The following is a 22301-nucleotide window of genomic DNA, read 5'->3' on the forward strand; positions in this document are numbered from 1 at the left end:
TTTCTTGCAGAATCAGAACCTGTGAGACTTGTCGATGCCATTCAACACCCCCAAATGGCAAAAGGCTATGAATGAAGAATTGATGGTGATTGAGAAAAATAATATCATAACTCAAATTGGGAAGATTGTTCTAAATCAGAATTAAGGGAGGATGTTGGTTATTAATTCAGATTTTATTATTATTAATTCAGATTTTATTACCCTTAAACTATTTTACCGTTATATTGCATTAATGGTCAATTTACAGACTGTTAGTATTCCTAGTTTATAGCTTTCAGTAATTGTAATTATTATATATATGATTGAGTGAATCAAAATGAATAAGATCAGTTTTGCAATTCTGTGCAATTACGTTCAATCAGTTGTTACAATCTTTTGTCTTCTCTTATTCCTTCAATTAGTTCTTACATGATCAACATGTTCTTACGAATTGATAAAGCGAAAACAGTAAAATGGTGATTAATTTTATCAATCAAAGACACACTTTAGACAAAGTTTACTTTATACAGTACAAGAACCTTATTTTAATTTAAAAAAAAAAGATTTGACCTATGGATGGTTATTTGATCGATGACTTTAATTTCTGAAAGGAGATGGATTTTTAAGGTGTGATCTGGTGTTCCCTTCTCAGAAATAAAGAAGGGCAATGGTAAATCTCCACTTTCTCCAAACTTTTGAGGTTCAGGCTCGTAGGAAGACACGTCAACTTGGAACAGTCACCAATAACCAATTCACGAAGCAAGCCAAAGTTCCCGAAGCAGTCAGGCAAGGATTCCACGTTCGGAAGATCCCGCAGTATTAAACTCCGAAGCAAGGGAAGGTCTCCAAAGCAGTCAGGCAAGGATTTGAGGTTCGGAAGATGAAGTAACGATAAACTCCGAAGCAAGGGAAGGTTCGCAAAGCACCCAGACAAGGTTTCGACGTTAGGAAGATCCCATAATCTCAACGACTGCAAGGAAGTCATACGTTGTAAAGGCTCATGCAAATGTTCCACCTCTTTGCATCGGTAAACCAACAAATCCTCAAGGCATTCAAAACCTGATGACACATTGAATTTACGACACCCCACAATTGCTAATTCCTTGAGGGAACAAGAACTTGACAGCCACAGTGGAAATTTTGCACCTTTGTATCCTTGCAATGTCAAACTTTGGAGTTGTTGGGTATCAGGTTGAAGGGCTCCAAGAATCTCCTCAACGTTTTCTTGTAATTCCGATTCTTCATTTTCATCCCATGACAAGTACAACTTCTTCAGTTCCTTATTTGACAACTTGGCTTCTTTGGCATCTCTTACACTTTTCACCTTCTCCAGATGCTTTATCTGAAGATATCCTTTCAGCTTTAGTGACCCTAGTTCTGCTAAATGGAACCTTCTTTCCCTACCAACCAAATACGTGCTTAGTTTCTTTAGGCAACTTAACTTCCCTAAATGAGGAGGCAAGCTTGATAGGTTGTAGCAATCCTTCAAAGAGAGTTGTTCTAGTGCTTTTAAGCCTGTTAATCTGTTAGGCAACTCTTTGAGACGATAGCAATAATCTAGTTTCAGTATATGCAAATTCCATAGTTTTCCTAATGATTCTGGAAGAGTTTTGAAGTTACCCTGTGAGAGATTTAAGTATCTTAGATGTTTTAAATCACAAATTGAATTTGATACTTCTTTAACCGCTGTGCACCATAGCACACGCAAAGAGTAGCATTTGAATACAACAGGATAAAGTTGGCCAATGTAGGTTCTCAAAGATTTGACTTGATGCAACTGCATTGAATTAATGGATTCCTCGGATACATCCCACGCAGCCCTATGATCTTGGACATGGTGGATTTTGTCAGACAAGGTAGTTACATCACTGTCATATGTAATGCAACAAACATCTTCTGCAAGAAATTGTGCAAGATCGTGAACAAGATCATGCATCTTGAAACTTTTAACTTTGCCAACTTCATCTGTCTCGATATCTTGGAAAAATGATCTACAGTATAATTCATTCCACATAGAATCACCAGTATCTTCATCATCTACCGTTTCACTAGATGGAATGAATCCATTAGCCATCCAATGTTCAATTAAATCTTGCTTACTTATTGTCTCACCTTTGCGAAACCTTGCACAATATGCAAAACATTGTCTGAGTTTCATTGGTAAGTCTAGGTAACTTAATCTCAAGACAGGTATTACAGAGTTTTTTTCATGTTGTGCTAAACTCCACAGGTTGCTTTCCTTAACAGAGAGCCACTCTTTTTCCTCTCTTTTGAAACTTAACATACCTCCCATTGCTTTCACTGCAAGAGGCACTCCCCTACATTTCCTTACTATCTCCTTCCCTGTTGACACAAGCCCTACCTGTTCTACCTCGTTTTGTCCAAAGGCACGATGTTTAAAAATTTCCCAACAATCATTATCAGATAGCACTGGTAATTCATGAGGAGGCACTGTTCCCATGCTAGCGGCAACTGTCTTTGGGAGGCGTGTAGTTACCAAGATAAAAGAACCCTTTGCATCATCACAAGACAATAATACATATTTCAGCTGTGACCAACTCTCTGGTTCGTCAATCCACACGTCATCCAAAACAAGCAAATATCTTTTTCTTCGAAGCAGATCTCGTAGTCTTACTTGTAGAGGTTCTAGATCCATATCCTCACAGGGATGCCTAGATGCTGCTTCAATGATAGCCTTTATCACTCTCTTCAATCTGAAATCTTCTGAAACACGGACCCAAATTCTTAACTCAAAGTAGTTGACTATCCTCTCATCCTTGAAGATAAGCTGGGCAAGTGTTGTTTTTCCAAGTCCACCTTCACCTACAATTGTATAGACTGATGCATTCTCAGAATGAGAATCATAACCAGTCAAAAAGTCTACAATTTTGTCTCTATCTCCTTCTCTCCCGTAGACTTTTGATTCAGTGACGAATAACGTTTTTTGACGCCATTCAGTTACTCCACTCTCTCTCCGAGGAACCATCTCTATCTCAGTCAAGTGAAACTTAGTACTTTCTTCAGCAATTGCTTCCAATCTCTCACTAATTTTTTTCATTTTCTTAGCATTTTTGCAGCGAAAAGCAACATTCTTGGGATGAAAAGAGGATAAGCAAGAGCTTTGTACCTTGTTTGATGGACCACACTTGACTCCTTGACCCTCCAATCTCAATGATTCAGAGGCAAACTCATCCAAGATGTCATCGAGGACGTGAGCTGCATCTTTTAGCTTTCCCAGCCAATCTTTTACAGGTCTATTAGAGAGCTGTTTCTGCTCAGCATCCTCAAGAGTACCCCTGATTGTAGTAAGCAAACTGGCAAGCCTTTTCGTGTCTTGATTGAAACCCAAGCATAGTTCCAGCTCGAGTGAGTTCAAATTCTCAAGCACAGTTTCAAGGATAGCCCCAGCCATGTTGCAACTCTGAAAGATGGAGATTGAAGAGGGGGGGCTGTATGAAGCAAGAGGGAAGAAGATTAACAAAGAACAAGTTTTATTTGCACTTAACATGTGGTTGCCTACCAAAAAATCATTGTAAGCAAGCCAAGGTTTCTCAAACAGTAAGGCAGGAATCATTTAATGCAACAATCTCGGAATAGTTTAAAGCAGTTGCATGCACAAGTCACCAGGATTCCCTTAACCACTGATGACATTTCAGTCTTCTATAGATGAGATTTGGAGTGTACACAAAGCCTTTCCTTTTTCTCCTTATGTTTCTGAGATTATAGAACTAGACTTATTATCTGCTACATTAATTTTCATCAGCTTTTTCTTTATTCCTTTTCCCAAAGGGCTTCTATTTGAGATTCCTACACCACAAGAGCTATTGGGTTGGGTGGAAAATAAACAGAAAATAATTTTTTTATTCAAATATTCAATACACGTTAATACAAGACTTGCACAACATTGAAATACAGGAAAGATTTAACAACTTTTAAGACATTAATTTTAGAAGGTTACAGACTTTCACCTCAAGTAGGCATATTAAGTTTTTGAATGAGATTTTTCATTTCTTGCAAACGATTCCCAAGCCATAAGAAAACTTGGAGCAATCAAGGGTGCCCATTAACTCTGCACTCACTTCAGTGGCCTCAATGTGATGGGAAGTAGGTGGTGAGAAGACACAAGAAGCACAGTTTGGAGAAAGCAAGGAGGTAGTCCTGTATTTGTCCTCTCCTCCAACAACAGGCATTGCCACACCAACCTTTGCAGGGTTCTCAAAATCTTCCCTGTAAGTCCTCCCAAGCACACCATCCACCTTAGGGGACAACCCGAAGAATCTGAATTGAACTTCCAAGTGGGCAAAGCAATCATCCTGAGGCACTTGGTAGTTGTGAACTGCATCATCTTCTTTGGTCACTGGCACCACATTCACCAAAATTTCAGCAACATCCTCTAGCGTGACTATGACACTGTTCCTGGCAGCTACTCTCTCCACTTTCACATCTTTTTGTGGAGAGTGCCAAGTGGAGAGAGGGCCCTGAGGGAGAAGTAGACGGTTTCCATTGTATGTGAATTTGAGATGGTCAACATCTTCATTCCATTGGGATGTTTTGGGAGCTTCAAGTGATAAGGTTTTGGAGTTGAAAAGGACTCCAAGGGCTTGAATCCATGTGTAGTCTCTGGCTCTACCTGCTGGCCTGTGTCCAATGAAGCGAGCATTGATTTGAAGGGAGGAGTCAGAGACTAAGGCGAAGTGTTCATTGGTCTTTCCGTGGAAGTAGAACACTCTCCCATCCCCACCAATGAAACGAGGGTCATAGCAACCTGATCCTGGTGCATTGCAGTTTGGTTTGCGACCTTCAAATCACAAAAACCAATTTTATCAAGCATGTTATAATGTATCTTCTAACTCAATTCTAGTTGAAATAAGTAGCAAAGAGAAATTGTTTGAAGGGTAGAAAGAGGAAGAATGAAAGGATGGTTTGTCTTACTTCTGCATACAGCCCTGCATATGGGTTTGTCACAATCAATTTGACAAACCTTAGCCTTAGGATCTGTTGATTCACTGCTGGGGCACTCATTTGGACATCTAATGTATTTTCCATAGCATCTAGTTCCTTTGGTGCTACATTGCCTGTAATAATATGCATTGGCCTGCAGACTCAAACATGACACAAACAATAACACAGCAATTATGATGGAACTGCCTTTAGTGATCTCCATACTTAAACCTCTTAGTTGATGAAATATGAGAAAGAAACAAGAGAGTTAGAGCCAAATTTATAGATGCAACATCCACCATGTTGCTTGCTTATTGTGAAGGTGGCTTTTGCAAACTTGCAGCCTAATCTATTGCTGGATCAAATTTAAAGCACGAACATGGGTTTGGATGATTGAATAAAGAATCATCAAAGGGATTCACATAATTGTTGTCTTCTTATAGAAGGGTATATGAATTTCAAGGTGTTAACTCATTCCTTCAACTGCAAAATTGGTGTATGAACTCCTCATCAATGCACCTGCCAAGCTTATGGGAGAGGTAAGGGTGAAGTAATATATTAATTATAAATTTAGGATGTTTTCGTGTACAACTTAATTGCAATTTTAGTTCCGACATTTTATGAATTTTGTATTTTTTAAGTTTAGTTTCTTAATTTTTAATTATTCATAATTTTGATCCTGAATTTTTATTTATAAAATTGTGATCATTTAATGTTTAATTATTTATAAATTTTTATTTGATGTTCAGTTTAGTCATCCGTAATTTTTATTATTTTGGATATAGTAAAAATGAAAATTGTAAACAATATTGGTATAAGACTTAGGGTATATGACACACTACAAATAGAAGGAATACATTATAGTTATGGTCTTTTCATCACGTAATTTTAAAATAAAAACTAAATAAATAATTAAAAATTGAGAAACTAAAATTACATAAAATAAATTAAGGAATTAAAATAATAAACAATAAGAGACACAAAAGTGAAAGCAAAATAAAAACGAAACTTACGCAGTTCCTTGACAAAAGAAAGGATGAAGAAAACATAATTTTACCGTCCATAAGGTATATGTTTATATTTTTTTTCTAAGCGCACAATTTATTTATTTATTTATCATAAACACTGCGTTTCCATTAAGCATAAAAGAAAGTCTCAACTTTTACTTTTTCATATTTACTTAACTTAATTCTGCAAAAATGCATGTATGATGTATCTTCATGCACGTTAAACATCCAAGCAAAACTGCAGTTATATGAAAAGGATGTATACAAATGCACTCAAAATACTAAATCAGATCTAAAGAAAGAAATATATACTAAATTATTTTTTTGATTAGATATTATTTATGGTAACAAATACATCTTTTACTTTTAACAAATGATTATCCTTTTATAGTTTTATTTTAATTGATAAGTCGATTATTTCATAACAATTATATAGGAGAAATATTAATGTTAAAAAAAGTAAAAAGTTCACGTTTCAAAATTACAAAAGTTTGATGTTGAGTATAACTTCATAATGTTTATTATTCTGTTATATTATTTTTTTATTATTTTTATATAAATAAATAATTTTATGTGTGTATTTTATACAAGGATTTGTCTTATTTCTCTTTTTTTTTTTAAATTTTAATATGGCATGAGAGTTAGGTTAATATCATTGCCTTTCAGTGGACCCACTATTCATTGTTTTTTATTTTATTACCGTTGTTGTTTTACACGGAAAAAAAATAAGGGGAGGTTATAAATGATATTGAAAATGGTAACCCCGTTCATTCACACCAATGACTATTAATGAAGATGACGATGTAGTTGATGATGTATATGCAACCCGTAAACACCACAGTGAAGGAATTTACATATGAGCACTCAACCCACTATGGTAATAAATTTAGAAATTTTTTTATAATACGCATTTACAATTTTATGTATTTATTTTATATGATTTTCTTTCGATGCAAATTAATTAATGTTTGTTACCTAATTTTTTAACACAGATATGAATGACGATTAGACTCCAATCAGACCCTGATCCGGACGAGGCAACAAAGGACCTACTAGATTGAAACATCTCTCATTGAGACGTGTTGTTGGTCAAAAGACACCTATTGACATTAACGTCAACACTGATGTGGTTCAAGTATTAAACTTGCAGAGAGGTAGCACAATACTCAAATCTGTTAAGTTTTGTTTTACACCTAACAAATTTTTGTGCATATACTGGAACCAAGTGCAATGCAAGTATTGATCATGACTTTCCTTCAAAGCTATGCAAAGCAAAGGGGATTTGTCTCCATCAAACAGGGGGAGATTGTTGAAGATGGATGAAGCTTCTTCTCTATCCAGTCTTAGTGTGTTTGATGTAGGAAAATAGCTAGTTTGTTTTGAAGATTGTAATGGGTTTAGATTATCTTGTATTTAGGCTTGTGTATGTGTAAGGTTGCCTTTTGCTACATAACCTGTCCTAGATGCCTAGTCAAGCTTAGATCAAGCATTTGAAGTGGTCAAAGGTTTTTCCAAAAAGCTTTTTAGAGTGTTCTCAAAAATAAGGATATTGCACAAAAATAAATCTGTTTCTCTGTAAAAGAATAGGTTTATTTTTGGTTTGCTGAAAGGCTTTTCGAAAGTTGGTTAGGGCACCAAAGGTACAACTCAGTCAGTTATTTTAGTTAACTGAGTTGGCAGTTTTCCTAAAACAAATCTGTTTAGTTTAAACTGAATCTATTGTTTTCATAACAGCTTTTCAACTGGTTTTTGAAAAGTAGTTAGAAACTGTTTTCTATATAAAGAAAAGCTTCTCTCACATGAAAGGTTGGTGAGCAATCACGATTTTGACAGAGATTAAACACTTTCTGTATGAGAAGAATGATTTAATTGAGTTTTTGAAAGATTTTCCAAAGTGATCTTCAAGTGTGCTTGTTCTAGGGAACCTTGATTTTGGTGAAGGTGCTGGTGCAGTTCTGCAGCAATTGAGCTACTGGTTTTGAGTTCTTGCATCTTCTTTTCAGGTGTTATCTTTCCTTTATTTTTGTTTGTAAATGTGTAAGTGTCTTTGATAGGATTTCTTGGAGTGCAATGTGTGCTGAAATAGGATTTTTCAACTTTGTTAGTATTGTTCTTGTAGATTTCAAGAACTGTTGTGTTGTAATTGTTTGGATTTGGTTTTTAGTGGATTGCACCTTGGAGTGAGGTGAAACTGGATGTAGCTCATTATGATGGAACCAGTATAAACCGTGCTTGCATAAATCTTCTTAACCCTGCATTAATTTCTGTTTTTTTGTTTAATCTGTCAAGAATGAAATCTGTTTACTTGAGAATAAACCTGTTAATTCTGGGCTTAATAAAAACTGTTCTTTGTGATTTGGAAAAGTTCTTCAAGACATAAACAAAGCTTTTGAACATAAGTTTGTAATTGATTAGGGGAAGAATAGTTTTCTTCATTAAATCCTTGATAAAGATTCATTGTCTTTAAAACCTTGAGTTGAATACTCTTGATTGCTCTTTTGGCATATTTTGTGTTCTTCAAAACTGTTAAAACTGAACCAATATGCTTTTGCCATATTTCACTGTTTGATCTCAATTCTGATCTGAATAGGTTTTGTTTGTGTTAAAGTGTTGTGAAGAATCAATCTGTTCATTTTAAAATCAATTTGTTCTTTTTCCTCTGATAAATTGAAAAACAGTTTGTGTTTGCGAAAATTTTATAACTTCGATTCGCCCCTCCCCAATTGAACTTAGACATTAATAGACCCAACAATTGGTATCGAGAGCTAGGGCTTGTATTTTGCTCAAGTGTATGCATTATGTCTGAGTTTAAAATGCCTTTTGCTGAAGGTGCGTCTATTAATAGACCTCCTATGTTTGGTGGTGTGAATTATGCTTTATGGAAAATAAGAATGAAGATCTTCATAGAATCTATTGACATGGGTGTTTGGGATGCAGTGGTCAGTGGACCTTTTATACCTATGCCGGTTGTCAAAGAAGAAACTGTGAAGAAGCCTTGGTCTGAATGGAGTGAAACTGAAAGGAAGAAGGCTCAATATGACTCCTTAGCCAAGAACATCATCACCTCTGCATTGAATATGGATGAATTCTTTAGAGTGTCCCAATGCAACTCAGCTAAAGAGATGTGGGAAGTACTAGAGGTAACCCATGAGGGCACAAATGATGTGAAACGTTCGAGGAAGCATTCACTCATTCAAGAGTATGAGTTGTTTGGGATGCAATTAGAAGAAAGCATTGTAGATGTGCAGAAACGGTTTACACATATTGTGAATCAACTCACTGGTCTTGGTAAGGTCTTTGACAAGGAAGAGCTCAACATAAAGGTGCTGAAATGCCTTGATAGGAGCTGGAAGCCTAAGGTAACAGCAATCTCTGAATCCAGAGATTTATCCAAGATGTCTACTGTTGCACTCTTTGGAAAATTGATTGAACATGAGTTAGAACTCAAAAGATTGAAAGAACAAGAAACAATAGAGAAAAGGGCCAAAGGAACTGCCTTAAAGACTACCATGGAACATGATACAAGTGAGGAAGAGAAGAATTCTGAACATGATGAGACCTTGAGTCTGCTCACCAGAAAATTCAGCAGGTTCCTTAAAAGGAAGAACCGAGACAGAACTCAACAAAGAAAAAGGTATTCTAAATCCAATGACTCAAATTCTTCTAGTTATACTTGCTTTGGTTGTGGCAAACCAGGTCATATAAAGGTTGATTGTCCAAACAATCAAAACAAAGAAAAATCAGCAAGCAGGAAGAGTGAAAGAGGCAAAGGAAAAAGAGATTATATCTCTTGAGAAGAGAATGATGTATCCTCAACAAGTGACTCTTCAACTAGAAGTGAAGAAGCAAATCTGTGCTTCATGGTGAATGATGAAGGATCAGCATCTGATTCAGTAAGTGACTATTCAACTGATTCTGAAAATTTTGATCAACTATTAATTGCCTTTAAGGAAACACATGATGAAGCAAATAGATTGGTTGTTATATGTAACAAACTGAACAAAGTAAATAGGGTACTGGAACCTAAATTTAAGGCTCTTGAAGAAGAATTACACAACGCTAAAATTGACTTGGTTAGCCTTGAATTAACTTGTCTGCATGCATCAATAAAAACTTGTGAAAATTGTAAGAAACTGGAAAAACAAGTTGAATATCTATTAAAAACATTATCAAGTTTCACCAAAGGAAGAGAAAATCTTGAAACACTGTTGGGTTCACAAAATGTTGTTTTTAATAAGAATGGTCTAGGATACAATCCTGGAATGAAGAACAATGTTAAAAAGCTATCCAGTTTTTTTGTTCCTTCCAAAACAGGTTTTTCTTCTTTTAGCAGTTCAAATACTATGCATACTGCATCTTGCTTTTACTGTATGAAAAATGGGCATATCTCTAGAACATGTAAAGCTAGAAGGTACCTTGTTCCCAAAGGGTTAGCCAAATGGCTTCCTAAGGAAGGGTATTAATCATGCTGGACCCTAAACTAGAAAGGGGTACCATATGTGTTAAATCTGTTTTGTTTTGTAGAAAAACAGCAGGAAAAATTAGTGGTACTTGGATAGCGGGTGCTCAAAGGGCATGACTGGTGATGTTACTCAATTCACAAGTCTGAAACTTAAAGTTGAAGGACACGTCACATATGGAGATAATAATAGAGGAAGAATTCTTGGAAGAGGAGATGTTGGTACTGTAGAGTCAACCACAATTGAGAATGTCCTATATGTGGAGGGACTAAAGCATCTGGTAACTGTGTGACAAGGGCTACAAGGTCAATTTTTAAACCAACACATGTACAATCTCAAGTGAAACTTCTGGTAAGGTGTTGTTCACAAGTAGAAGGGTAAATAACATCTACCTCTTAGATATCATGAATAACAGCTCTGAAAATGAATGCTTGTTATCAAAAAGTGATGAATCTTGAATGTGGCACAGGAGATTAGCTCATATCCATACTAATCACTTGAATAAGTTGAAGTCTAAAGATCTTGTGTCTGGTTTACCAAATATAAAGTTTCAAAATAACAGATTGTGTGATGCTTGTGTAAAGGGAAAACAGATAAGAACTTCCTTTAAATTAAAAGATGTGGTTTCTACAAATAAAGCTTTAGATGTTTTGCATATGGACTTGTTTGGGCCATCTAGGACTGCTAGTTTAGCTGGAAATTACTATGCTTTGGTAATTGTTGATGACTTCTCAAGATATACATGGACTTTGTTTCTTGCTTCTAAAAATGATGCATATAAAGCCTTAAAGAAACTAGCTAAGGTTCTGCATAATGAAAATGAAAATAGCATAAAATAGATTCGTAGTGATCATGGGGGGGGGGAGGGGAATTTCAAAATGCAAAGTTTGATAGATTTTGTGATAAACATGGGATCACACATAGCTATTCTGCTCCTAGGACACCCCAACAAAATGGTGTAGTTGAAAGGAAGAATAGATCATTAGAGGAATTAGCTAGGACCATGTTAAATGAATCTGATTTACCTAAATATTTTTGGGCAGATGCAGTATACACTGCCTCTTATGTGCTTAACAGAACCTTGATTAGACTTATTCTTAAGAAAACTCCCTATGAATTGTATAAAGGTAGGAAGCCTAGCATTAGTCATCTTAGGGTCTTTGGTTGCAAATGTTTAATTTTGAATAATGGTAAAGATAATCTGGGAAAATTTGACCCTAAATCTGATGAAGGATACATATTGGATATGCTATAAATGGACATGCTTATAGAGTGTATAACAAAAGATTGCTTGCTGTGGAAGAATATATACATGTTGTGTTTGATGAAACAGATTGTATTGTGCCTAAATTTGTTCTGGATGAACCTGGTGTGGATGATTTAAGAACCATTTTGCAAAAGAATCAATCTAGTGATCTTGATGCAACTAATCCAAATATTGTCAAAGAATCTATTGTAAATGCAGGATTGCCTAAAGAATGGAAGACTCCCAGGAATCTCACACTTGACAATGTGATTGGGAAAATTGAGAAAGGAGTCTCAACCAGAAATTCTCTCAACAATTTCTGCAAGACAATGACATTTGTCTCACAAGTAGAGCCTAAAAATCTGGAGGAAGCTCTACAAGACAACAACTGGATAGCAGCAATGCAGGAAGAACTGAATCAGTTTGAATACAATGAAGTATGGTCCTTAGTTCCAAGAACACATTAGATGAATATCATAGGAACCAAATGGGTGTACAAGAACAAGATGGATGAACATGGGGCTATCACCATAAATAAAGCAAGGCTAGTTGCCAAAGGCTACAACCAAGAAGAGGGAATAGATTTTGGTGAAACCTATGCACCAGTAGCACGTCTTGAAGCTGTCAGATTACTCTTAGCATTTTCCAGCATACAAGGATTGAAGTTATTTCAAATGGATGTTAATAGTGCATTCTTAAATGGTTACATTAATGAAAAGGTGTTTATATCTCAGCCTCTAGGGTTTGAAGACTACAAAAATCCAGAACATGTGTACAAGCTCAAGAAGGCATTATATGGATTAAAACAGGCACCTAGACAATGGTATGAGAGGCTAAGTGAGTTTCTGCTTTCTCAAGGATATGACCGTGGCAATTCTGATAAAACTTTGTTCATAAAGAAGAAACGAGAAGACATTATACTTGTGCAAATCTATGTGGATGATATCATCTTACAAATGAAGAAATGTGTGAAGCTTTTGTTGCTGCAATGAAGAGTGAATTTGAGATGTCAATGCTAGGGGAAATGAATTTCTTCCTTGAACTACAAGTAAAACAGCTCAAGGATGGAATCTTCATAAATCAAGCAAAGTACTGCAAGGAGTTGCTTAAGAAGTTTGATATGGATCAATGCAAAGCAATCAACACTCTTATTTCAACAAGTTGCCAGCTGGATCAGGATTGTGCAGGAAAATCAGTGGATCAATCAAAATACAGGGGTTTAATTGGTTCTTTATTATACTTAACTGCTAGCAGGCCTGACATTATGTTTGTTGTATGCTTATGTTCTAGATATCAATCTGATCCAAAGGAATCACATTACAATGCAGCTAAGAGGATTCTGAAATACTTGCAAGGGACTAAAGATGTTGGACTATGGTATCCAAACAATGTTTCCTTAAACTTGACTGGTTTTTCAGATTCTGACTTTGCAGGTTGCAAGGTTGATAGGAAGAGCACAAGTGCGACTTGTCACATGCTTGGGTCAAGTCTAATCTCATGGCATTGCAAGAAACAAGCCTGTGTTGCACTTTCTACAGCAGAGGCAGAATACATAGCAGCTGGAAGTTGTTGTGCTCAAACATTATGGCTAAGGCAACAACTAAGTGACTTTGGGATTCTCTTAAACAAGATACCTATAAATTGTGATAACACTAGTGCTATAAATCTGTCTAAGAATCCTGTCATGCATTCAAGAACAAAACATATTGAAATTAGACATCATTTCCTAAGAGAGCATATAGCTAATGGAACTTGTGATATTAAATTCATTGGCACTGAATTTCAATTGGCTGATCTCTTTACTAAACCTCTTGCTTAGGTTTTACTTTCTACTAAATGAATTGGGTATCATTAGCTTAAATTGTCCCCTGCAGTAACAATTTCAATATGTTACTTTATGCTTAAACGTGTTTTTTTTTTCTGTTTCAGAATCACAATTGTGACTAGGAAAGAGAAATAATTATCTTTTTCTCTCTCCTTGACCATTGATTGCTTTTATGGTTATTGACCAGCAGGTTTATGAAATTCATGTGTGGATATCCTAACTGATTTGATATCTTGATTGTGCAACAGATTTGATTTGTTAAGCTGAAATATGTTTCCAATATATTCTTACATCATTCAAAAATGCACCTGCTGTACTAAATAAAGAATCAAATTTGTACTGCATCTGTTTTCATTGATTTTATTTTCAAAACTCGTGATCCTTAGAATCTGAATTGAGTTCTATATAAATCTGGTTTATATCAATTACATTTCACAGTCTCTCATCTTTGCTATAAGCTGTCCAGGTTCAAATCTGATCCTCTATGAGTTTTGATTCTGATATTATTGCTCATATAAACTGCTATACTAAATCGCTTTCTAGTTGGAACTACCTATTGGTGATTAGGTGCAGGTAACAACAGACTAAGCAATGACATCCTCTTCACACAGAAAGAAGAAATCCAAAGAGCAACCTAACAGGAGCCAAGGTATTCTGGAAAATTGGTTTGCTGGAGATTCTGAAGCTATGACAAGGTTCATACATGAGACAAGCAGAAAGCAAATCAATGTACCTAAGGTGCTGGAATTCTCATGGCTGAGAGAAGAAAATCTAACAGAAGAAAGAACTCTTCTCAAGCATAAAAAACTGAAAAGTTTTATGGAGATGACTGGAAATGTTTATCCAGACCTAGTGAAGGTGTTCTATAGCAATCTTGAACAAGATGGTAAGAATCTTGTGTTGTATGTGAAAGGAGTAAAGCTGAAAATCACTAGAGAAATCTGGAGCAGTGTTGGTGGAATCAAATACTCAGGATTGAAAGTGAGCAAAGGGAACACTGCTGAAATGCAAGGGTTCAACAAGATGCAATTCTATAGAAGCTGTGTGAGGAACCCTACTGAACCAGTGGCTAGGTTTCATGCAGGTAACTTGAGTTTAATCCCAAGACTCTCAACTCACATCATTACTTGGCAACTCACTCCTAGAGGAAGCAATCATGATGTTCTTCATAAGGAAGACCTGATATTGTTGCACTGCATAATGAATCAGCTTAAGGTAAATTAGGTAAGCACTATGGTGGAACACATACTCAAATCCACAAGGCTCCCTGATTATCGCTTTCCATTTGCAATATTTGTGTCCAAACTAATTGATTACTTTGAACTGGATACTACAAATGAAAGGAATGATACTATTAAAGCAGCAAGTGAGATAGATAATTTTACACTCATGAAAATGGGATTTCACAAGGAGGATGATGGCTGGATTTTCAGAAGAAATGCTGCCCATAGGGCTGACCATAAAGCCTCTAATCATGGAGATGGAGAGGAAGAGAATGCTGGAATACATAGGGAAGATGAAACTGTGCAAGCTGCAGAAGCATCATTCCATAGGATGCATCATTCATCATCTCACAGGGTTGAATCACCAACTCAGCACATGGACGAATCACCAATCCACTCGTTCATGAATGAAGATGTTGCTGCCACAAATTACAACGCTTTGGTTGCATATCAAGCACCTGAATATAGAGGTGAACCTCTATCAATGTTTGAAAGACAGGTTCTGAACAGGCTGGACACATTCACAGATGATCAAAAGACATATTTCGAAATGACACAAGCAAGACTTCAACACTTAGACTATCAAATTGAAGGGTTCCAAGAGCAACTAGCTGAGTTGCACTATAAGCACATGTGATCCTCTCCAAATCTATTTCTGTTATGTCTTGTTGATCAATTTAGTTTCTAATTTTCTGCACTGGCTATGTTTGTTTTCTGGTTTGTAATAGAACTTTATGCTAGCTTTATTTCGAACTATTATGAATGGCTATGCTGTATTTCTTTTATCCCATGCTCCCATTCTGTTTGTTGAATCCAAAGGGGGAGAAAAATAGCTTGACACAGGTTATGATAGTTGAAGAATTACTCATAAATGATGCTGATGTGGTTCAAGTATTAAACTTGCAGAGAGGTAGCACAATACTCAAATCTGTTAAGTTCTGTTTTACACCTAACAAATTTTTGTGCATATATTGGAGCCAAGTGCAATGCAAGTATTGATCATGACTTTCCTTCAAAGCTATGCAAAGCAAAGGGGATTTGTCTCCATCAAAAAGGGGGAGATTGTTGAAGATGGATGAAGCTTCTTCTCTATCCAGTCTTAGTGTGTTTGATGTAGGAAAATAGCTAGTTTGCTTTGAAGATTGTACTGGGTTTAGATGATCTTGTATTTAGGCTTGTGTATGTGTAAGGTTGCCTTTTGCTACATAACCTGTCCTAGATGCCTAGTCAAGCTTTGATCAAGCATTTGAAGTGGTCAAAGGTTTTTCCAAAAAGCTTTTTAGAGTTTTCTCAAAAATAAGGATATTGCACAAAAATAAATTTGTTTCTCTGTAAAAGAATAGGTTTATTTTTGGTTTGCTGAAAGGCTTTTCGAAAGTTGGTTAAGGCACCAAAGGTACAACTCAGTCAGTTATTTCAGTTAACTGAGTTGGCAGTTTTCCTAAAATAAATCTGTTTAGTTTAAACTGAATCTATTGTTTTCATAACAGCTTTTCAACTGGTTTTTGAAAAGTAGTTAGAAACTGTTTTCTATATAAAGAAAAGCTTCTCTCACATGAAAGGTTGTTGAGCAATCACGATTTTGACACAGATTAAACACTTTCTGTATGAGAAGAATGATTTAATTGAGTTTTTGAAAGGTTTTCCAAAGTGATCTTCCAGTGTGCTTGTTCTAGGGGAACCTTGATTTTGGTGAAGGTGCTGGTGCAGTTCTGCAGCAATTGAACTACTGATTTTGAGTTCTTGCATCTTCTTTTCAGGTGTTATCTTTCCTTTATTTTTGTTTGTAAAGGTGTAAGTGTCTTTGATAGGATTTCTTGGAGTGCAAGGTGTGCTGAAATAGGGTTTTTCAGCTTTGTTAGTATTGTTCTTGTAGGTTTCAAAAACTGTTGTGTTGTAATTGTTTGGAATTGGTTTTTAGTGGATTACACCTTGGAGTGAGGTGAAACTGGATGTAGCTCATTATGAGTGAACCAGTATAAACCGTGCTTGCATAAATCTTCTTAACCCTGCATTAATTTCTGTTTTTTTGTTTAATCTGTCAAGAATGAAATCTGTTTACTTGAGAATAAACCTGTTAATTCTGGGCTTAATAAAAACTGTTCTTTGTGATCTGGAAAAGTTCTTCAAGACATAAACAAAGCTTTTGAACATAAGTTTGTAATTGATTAGGGGAAGAATAGTTTTCTTCATTAAATCCTTGATAAAGATTCATTGTCTTTAAAACCTTGAGTGGAATACTCTTGATTGCTCTTTTGGCATATTTTGTGTTCTTCAAAACTGTTAAAACTGAACCAATATGCTTTTGCCATATTTCACTGTCTGATCTCAATTCTGATCTGAAAAGGTTTTGTTTGTGTTAAAGTGTTGTGATGAATCAATTTGTTCATTCTAAAATCAATCTGTTCTTTTTCCTCTGATAAACTGAAAAACAGTTTGTGTTTGCGAAAATTTTATAACTTCTATTCACCCCTCCCCTCTTGAACTTAGACATTAATAGACCCCAACACCCTTTACCTCCCAAAGTTTTTGGGTCCATATGCTTTGTTATTTTAGTCTTGATCATGATAAATTATCTCTTAGGTTACACAAATGTGTCTTTTTAGGGTTCACTCGATCACAACAAATGTTTCTCACATTCTCTTAATCGCTATTTTATTTCAATAGATGTTACATTCAATTAGTTTTCCCTTTAGTTTAAGTCTTCTTCTCCTCCTATGTCTTCATCTAATCAAGTTAATATTCATGTTGTTTGGGATCCTCTTGTTATGTCTAGTGTATCTAAAGATTCCCCTCCTCCACCGGATGACTCTTTTCTAATGTCATCTCCTTTGCTTCTTCTGACTACAATGGTTGAACCTGATCTTTCCATTGCCCTTTGTAAAGGCATACGTTCTACTCATAATCCCTATCCCTATTATATTGCTTTCATCTACCATCGATTATAGATAAGTGCCATATTTCAGTAATATTTCATATTAAAAGATAGACATTCATGGATTTTTATTTATAATATAACTATAATTCAACCCCTAATTTAGGAATTTGAACCATTTTACAGATCCTGAGAAGTATAGAAGATTAGTTGGAAAATTGAACTATCTCACCATTACTCATCCTAATATTTTATTTGCAGTTAGTGTGGTGAGCAATTCACTAATTCACCGCGTGTTGATCATTGGAATGCAATCCTTCGTATATTGAAGTACATTAAAGGTTCTCTTGGAAAAGTCTTGTTATATGGTCATAATAATTATACGAGAGTTGTATATTATTTATATGCTAATTGGACATGATCTCTTTTTGAAAGAAGACCCACTTCTAAATATTGTGTATTTATTGGTTACAATTTGATTTCTTGGAAAAGCATGAAACAAAATAATGTGGCAAGATCTAGTGTTGAAGCAGAATATGGACTTATGGCCTTAACTACTTGTGAACTAACTAATTTGACTTAAAAACTTACTTAAAGAATTTCAATTCGGAGTGGTCACTCAAACCACACTCATATGTGATAATTAAATTGCTCTTCATATTAACTCAAATCTTGTCTTTCATGAAAGAACCAAACACATTGAGATTGTTTGTCATTTCATTAGAGAAAAGATTGTATTTGGAGACATCAACACTGAGTTTGTTAATTCAAATGATTAGTTAACAAATATTTTCCCTAAATATATAAGTACATAAAATTGATTATATTTGTAACAAGTTTGGTACATACGATTTATATGCACAAGCTTGAAGGAGAGTGTTAAATGTAACGGGCTTAGCCCATAGTTTTTGTCATTTTGTTATGGTATTATGTTATTATTGCTATCTATAAATAAACAACCACTGGTATAAAAAGGTTTAAAGAGGGCGACTATTTTCATTGTAAAATGCTGACTTTCTAGTCGCCTTTGATGTACGTGTAGTCTTATGTCCAAAAGAGAAGAAGGCGGCTGGAGACTATGGTAAAAGCCGTCCTTATAAGTTGTACGCATTCAAACAAAGAGGGCGGTTATGGTAAAAGCCACCCTTTTACATCTCCCTTTTATAAATCATTCTAAAGCATATAAGAAGGCTGCTATTTACCATAGCCGCCCTTATAAATCTTTGCACTGCATATAAGAGGGTAGCTATGGTAAATAGTTGCCCTTGTAAATGGTTATTGTTTTTAGTACATTGTGTTTAATGCTAATTCCTATCTAAATTGATCTGCTCAATTATAACCCAACCAGACAAATACAAAAATTCAGAGAATCAAATTATATATATTGATAAAAATGTATTACAAACATTAATAATATCTTTTCCTATATTCCTATCTATCTATCTAATTCCTACACTATTGATTAACTATCCTATAGTTATAAAAACTTAGGAAATATGTGGACCAAGAATGTCTAACATATTCTATGGCAACCAAAGACATTGGTTGCTCATTTGTGAAAAACTGCATTACAAAATAAGGTTCACATAAATTAGTGTTAAGATACATATATGTTAAAGAATTATAAAAATAATTTACCATCATGTTACCTGATCCCAATCACTTTTAAGGCCTAGTCTTACAATGATAACCATCCATTGCATAACGTAATAGTCACACTCATACCTTCCTGGTTGTCTATTACACTATAATTCAATAAAAAATAAAAGTCAATATTGATAAACAATGAAAAGAGAAAGACAAAAATTGCAAACCTTTAGTGTCATCCACTTCAGAATTTGAAAATTTAAATTGGATCAACCTTTTAGGATGTTATATCAATGTCATGAACTAATTAATACAAAAAACCACGTTAGTAGATGTTTAATTAGTAACATACGAAGTTAAGTTTATATTGTACTTACTTATCAATCATATTCTTCAGATGTGTGGATGACTTCTTGTGTAGGGAACAAAACCGCACAACAGTCTTATCAACTGTGGATAAGACAAGTAACTGTCAATGACCCCTATATCATCCATGAAAAGAGTTAGTAAATATTAAAAACATGAAATAGTAATAATTGACGACTTATAATTAAACTTACTTATTAATATAAAGGCATAAATAAATTTGTTTTCCCTCTTTTTCCTGGGTGTTAGTGATGTATGATTGGGTTTGACTTTTCTTTGTTCTAGTGGGGTTAGTATATGAGGGATCTAAGAATCCATACACATCTTCATTCCCTTCATTGATAGAAAATCGTTGCAAAAACCTACAAGTTATTAGTTAAAGCATAATCAATAATAATTTAACATAAAGTAAATTGAAATATAGGTAAAGACACTTACATCATAAAAAATTGAATTATATTTATATTGAGCTTCAGATCTCCAGCTACAAATTCTAACAAATTTGACATGTATGTGTATAATGGAATGTTAGTGTTTATTTCAAAAAAATGTATCATCCCATGGAATGTCCATAGGGTTATGACCAATCTCTCTAACAGTTGCAACTAAGGAAGTTATAGGGTCATCAATCAGAACCTCCTGCTTCCTTTTCGGACTTGGTTTCCGATAAGGTTTCTATAAAATAAAGAACATTTGTATTAAATTAGATGTAATATATAAATATAAATTAATATAATGAAATGAAATTATTACCGGAGGTTCTAGTATAATTCGAATGAGGTGTCTGGGCCAAGCTACGAATGTCTGAAATGCATTAACCACAGTTGTTACCTCATCTGAAGGTAGTGGAACACAAACATCATTTACTTGTACTCTTTCCAGTGTTACCTTTGCCACATCAGGTGTTTGGGCCTCTTGATAGACTTTTCCAATGGCCACCACTTGAGGAAGCATGTCGCCCTCTACAAGTAGCTCACATTGGCTTGTCTGGCCAATGATATCCTCCCTGATGTTGTAGGAGCTGCACAACTCCCCTTGGTGCTCTTGGGAGCGGGACTAACAAGTGCCTCAGCCGGCTCAACACAAACTTGTTGTGTTAGAAACTCGTGTCGCAACTCTAGCTGCATTCGTTCAGCTTCCTTTCTCATTTCCTCCATTAATTCTTGACGTATCTTACTCATCATTTCTGCTTTGGTCTCTGTTGCGAGGGAGGAGGATGAGTGTTATGGTGCAACTCCAAAATATAGTTTAATTCCAACCCCTTTTCCAGCTGCACGAACACGACCACAATGCTCAGGTCGTCCAATTCCTTCAACCAAGATATCACGGCGACCTTCAGGTACAAAATGACTTTGGGAGCTTTGCTCAACCAAGGAATCCTGAAAGAGACCAAAATCATATAAGTTTTTAATATAATTAATGTTTTAAAATAAATGCAAAACAAGATAAAAATAACTTACAAATTTTTTTCTCAGACTCTCTTTGATTGCTCATAACTAAATGCACCCGACTTTTTAATTCGGGCTTCCATTTTACATGGATCAAAGGTGGTGATGGAAGAGAAGTGACCCCTGTATCAATGTCATACCCAGTCTCCTGTTTGGATTGCTCCTTTTCCACCATCAGTGATTACTCAAGCTTTTGATACCCCAAACGAGACAGTACGTGTGGGGTAACATTCTTTAATGCTATGTCTTGAGCTTTCTTGCGACGATCCTGTCATAAATGAAATAAAGAAAGTGAATTAAATAATATTAAGTTATTAATGTTATATAAATAAAAACAGTTAAGTAACTTCACTTACTTACACGCTTTACAATCACGGCTTTGAACAAAAAGATGTCATGTCGCTTCATCAATACGTTTGTACTTTAAACAAGAACTTTCGCCTTTATACTTGCAAAAAATATATTTCGTCGTCGGTGTAGTGACGAAATTTAATTTCGATATTGGATATGATCTTTGATCGTAGCGGTTCCACATTAGGGATTTCAAAATTTTCCTGCAAAATAATATCAAATTAAAATTTATCAATGAATATTAAAAAGCATTATATGATAACGATAATAATGTAAAGCTTACCTGAACATCCTCCCAAAGCATGTTCCGATCAACCTTTGACACATCATCCTATGAATTAATCAAAATGGAGAGTCTCTCACGAGAAACAACTCCAAGATAGCTGCTAAACTTCTCAGCATTAGGACCATAAGCCACTCCAGTGTTGACGTTAATGTCAACTGGTGTCTTTTGACCAACAACACGTCTCAATGAGAGATGTTTCAATCTAGTAGGTCCTTTGTTGCCTCGTCCGGATCAGGGTCTGATTGGAGTCTAATCGTCAGTCATATCTGTGTTAAAAAATTAGGTAACAAACATTAATTAATTTGCATCGAAAGAAAATCATATAAAATAAATACATAAAATTGTAAATGCGTATTATAAAAAAATTTCTAAATTTATTACCATAGTGGGTTGAGTGCTCATATGTAAATTCCTTCACTGTGGTGTTTACGGGTTGCATATACATCATCAACTACATCGTCATCTTCATTAATAGTCATTGGTGTGAATGAACGGGGTTACCATTTTCAATATCATTTATAACCTCCCCTTATTTTTTTTCCGTGTAAAACAACAACGGTAATAAAATAAAAAACAATGAATAGTGGGTCCACTGAAAGGCAATGATATTAACCTAACTCTCATGCCATATTAAAATTTAAAAAAAAAAGAGAAATAAGACAAATCCTTGTATAAAATACACACATAAAATTATTTATTTATATAAA

The 22301-nt window shown here is 35.1% G+C and overlaps 4 protein-coding genes across 4 annotated transcripts; 2 read left to right on the plus strand and 2 right to left on the minus strand.

Annotated features, from left to right (window-relative positions):
- Positions 1-370: 370 nt before the first annotated feature.
- On the minus strand, positions 371-3453 carry LOC137832960 (disease resistance protein RGA2-like). The gene has a single exon (XM_068641367.1). It carries the CDS (start codon positions 3389-3391, stop codon positions 602-604), a length of 2790 nt encoding a protein of 929 aa, XP_068497468.1. The 5' UTR covers positions 3392-3453; the 3' UTR covers positions 371-601.
- A 367-nt stretch (positions 3454-3820) lies between these two features.
- On the minus strand, positions 3821-5221 carry LOC137832968 (uncharacterized). The gene is made up of 2 exons (XM_068641373.1): positions 4912-5221; positions 3821-4777 (listed from the first exon to the last, which is right to left on the minus strand). Exons 1-2 carry the CDS (start codon positions 5141-5143, stop codon positions 3984-3986), a joined length of 1026 nt encoding a protein of 341 aa, XP_068497474.1. The 5' UTR covers positions 5144-5221; the 3' UTR covers positions 3821-3983.
- A 3783-nt stretch (positions 5222-9004) lies between these two features.
- Positions 9005-9721, plus strand: LOC137808224 (uncharacterized). The gene has a single exon (XM_068609234.1). The coding sequence runs from the start codon at positions 9005-9007 to the stop codon at positions 9719-9721; it is 717 nt and encodes a 238-aa protein (XP_068465335.1).
- A 2918-nt stretch (positions 9722-12639) lies between these two features.
- On the plus strand, positions 12640-13580 carry LOC137808229 (secreted RxLR effector protein 161-like). Its single transcript, XM_068609248.1, has 2 exons — positions 12640-13314; positions 13563-13580. Exons 1-2 carry the CDS (start codon positions 12640-12642, stop codon positions 13578-13580), a joined length of 693 nt encoding a protein of 230 aa, XP_068465349.1.
- Positions 13581-22301: the final 8721 nt, after the last annotated feature.

This window comes from Phaseolus vulgaris, chromosome 11, assembly GCF_000499845.2.
Source record: "Phaseolus vulgaris cultivar G19833 chromosome 11, P. vulgaris v2.0, whole genome shotgun sequence".
In the NCBI taxonomy this organism is placed as follows: domain Eukaryota; kingdom Viridiplantae; phylum Streptophyta; class Magnoliopsida; order Fabales; family Fabaceae; genus Phaseolus; species Phaseolus vulgaris.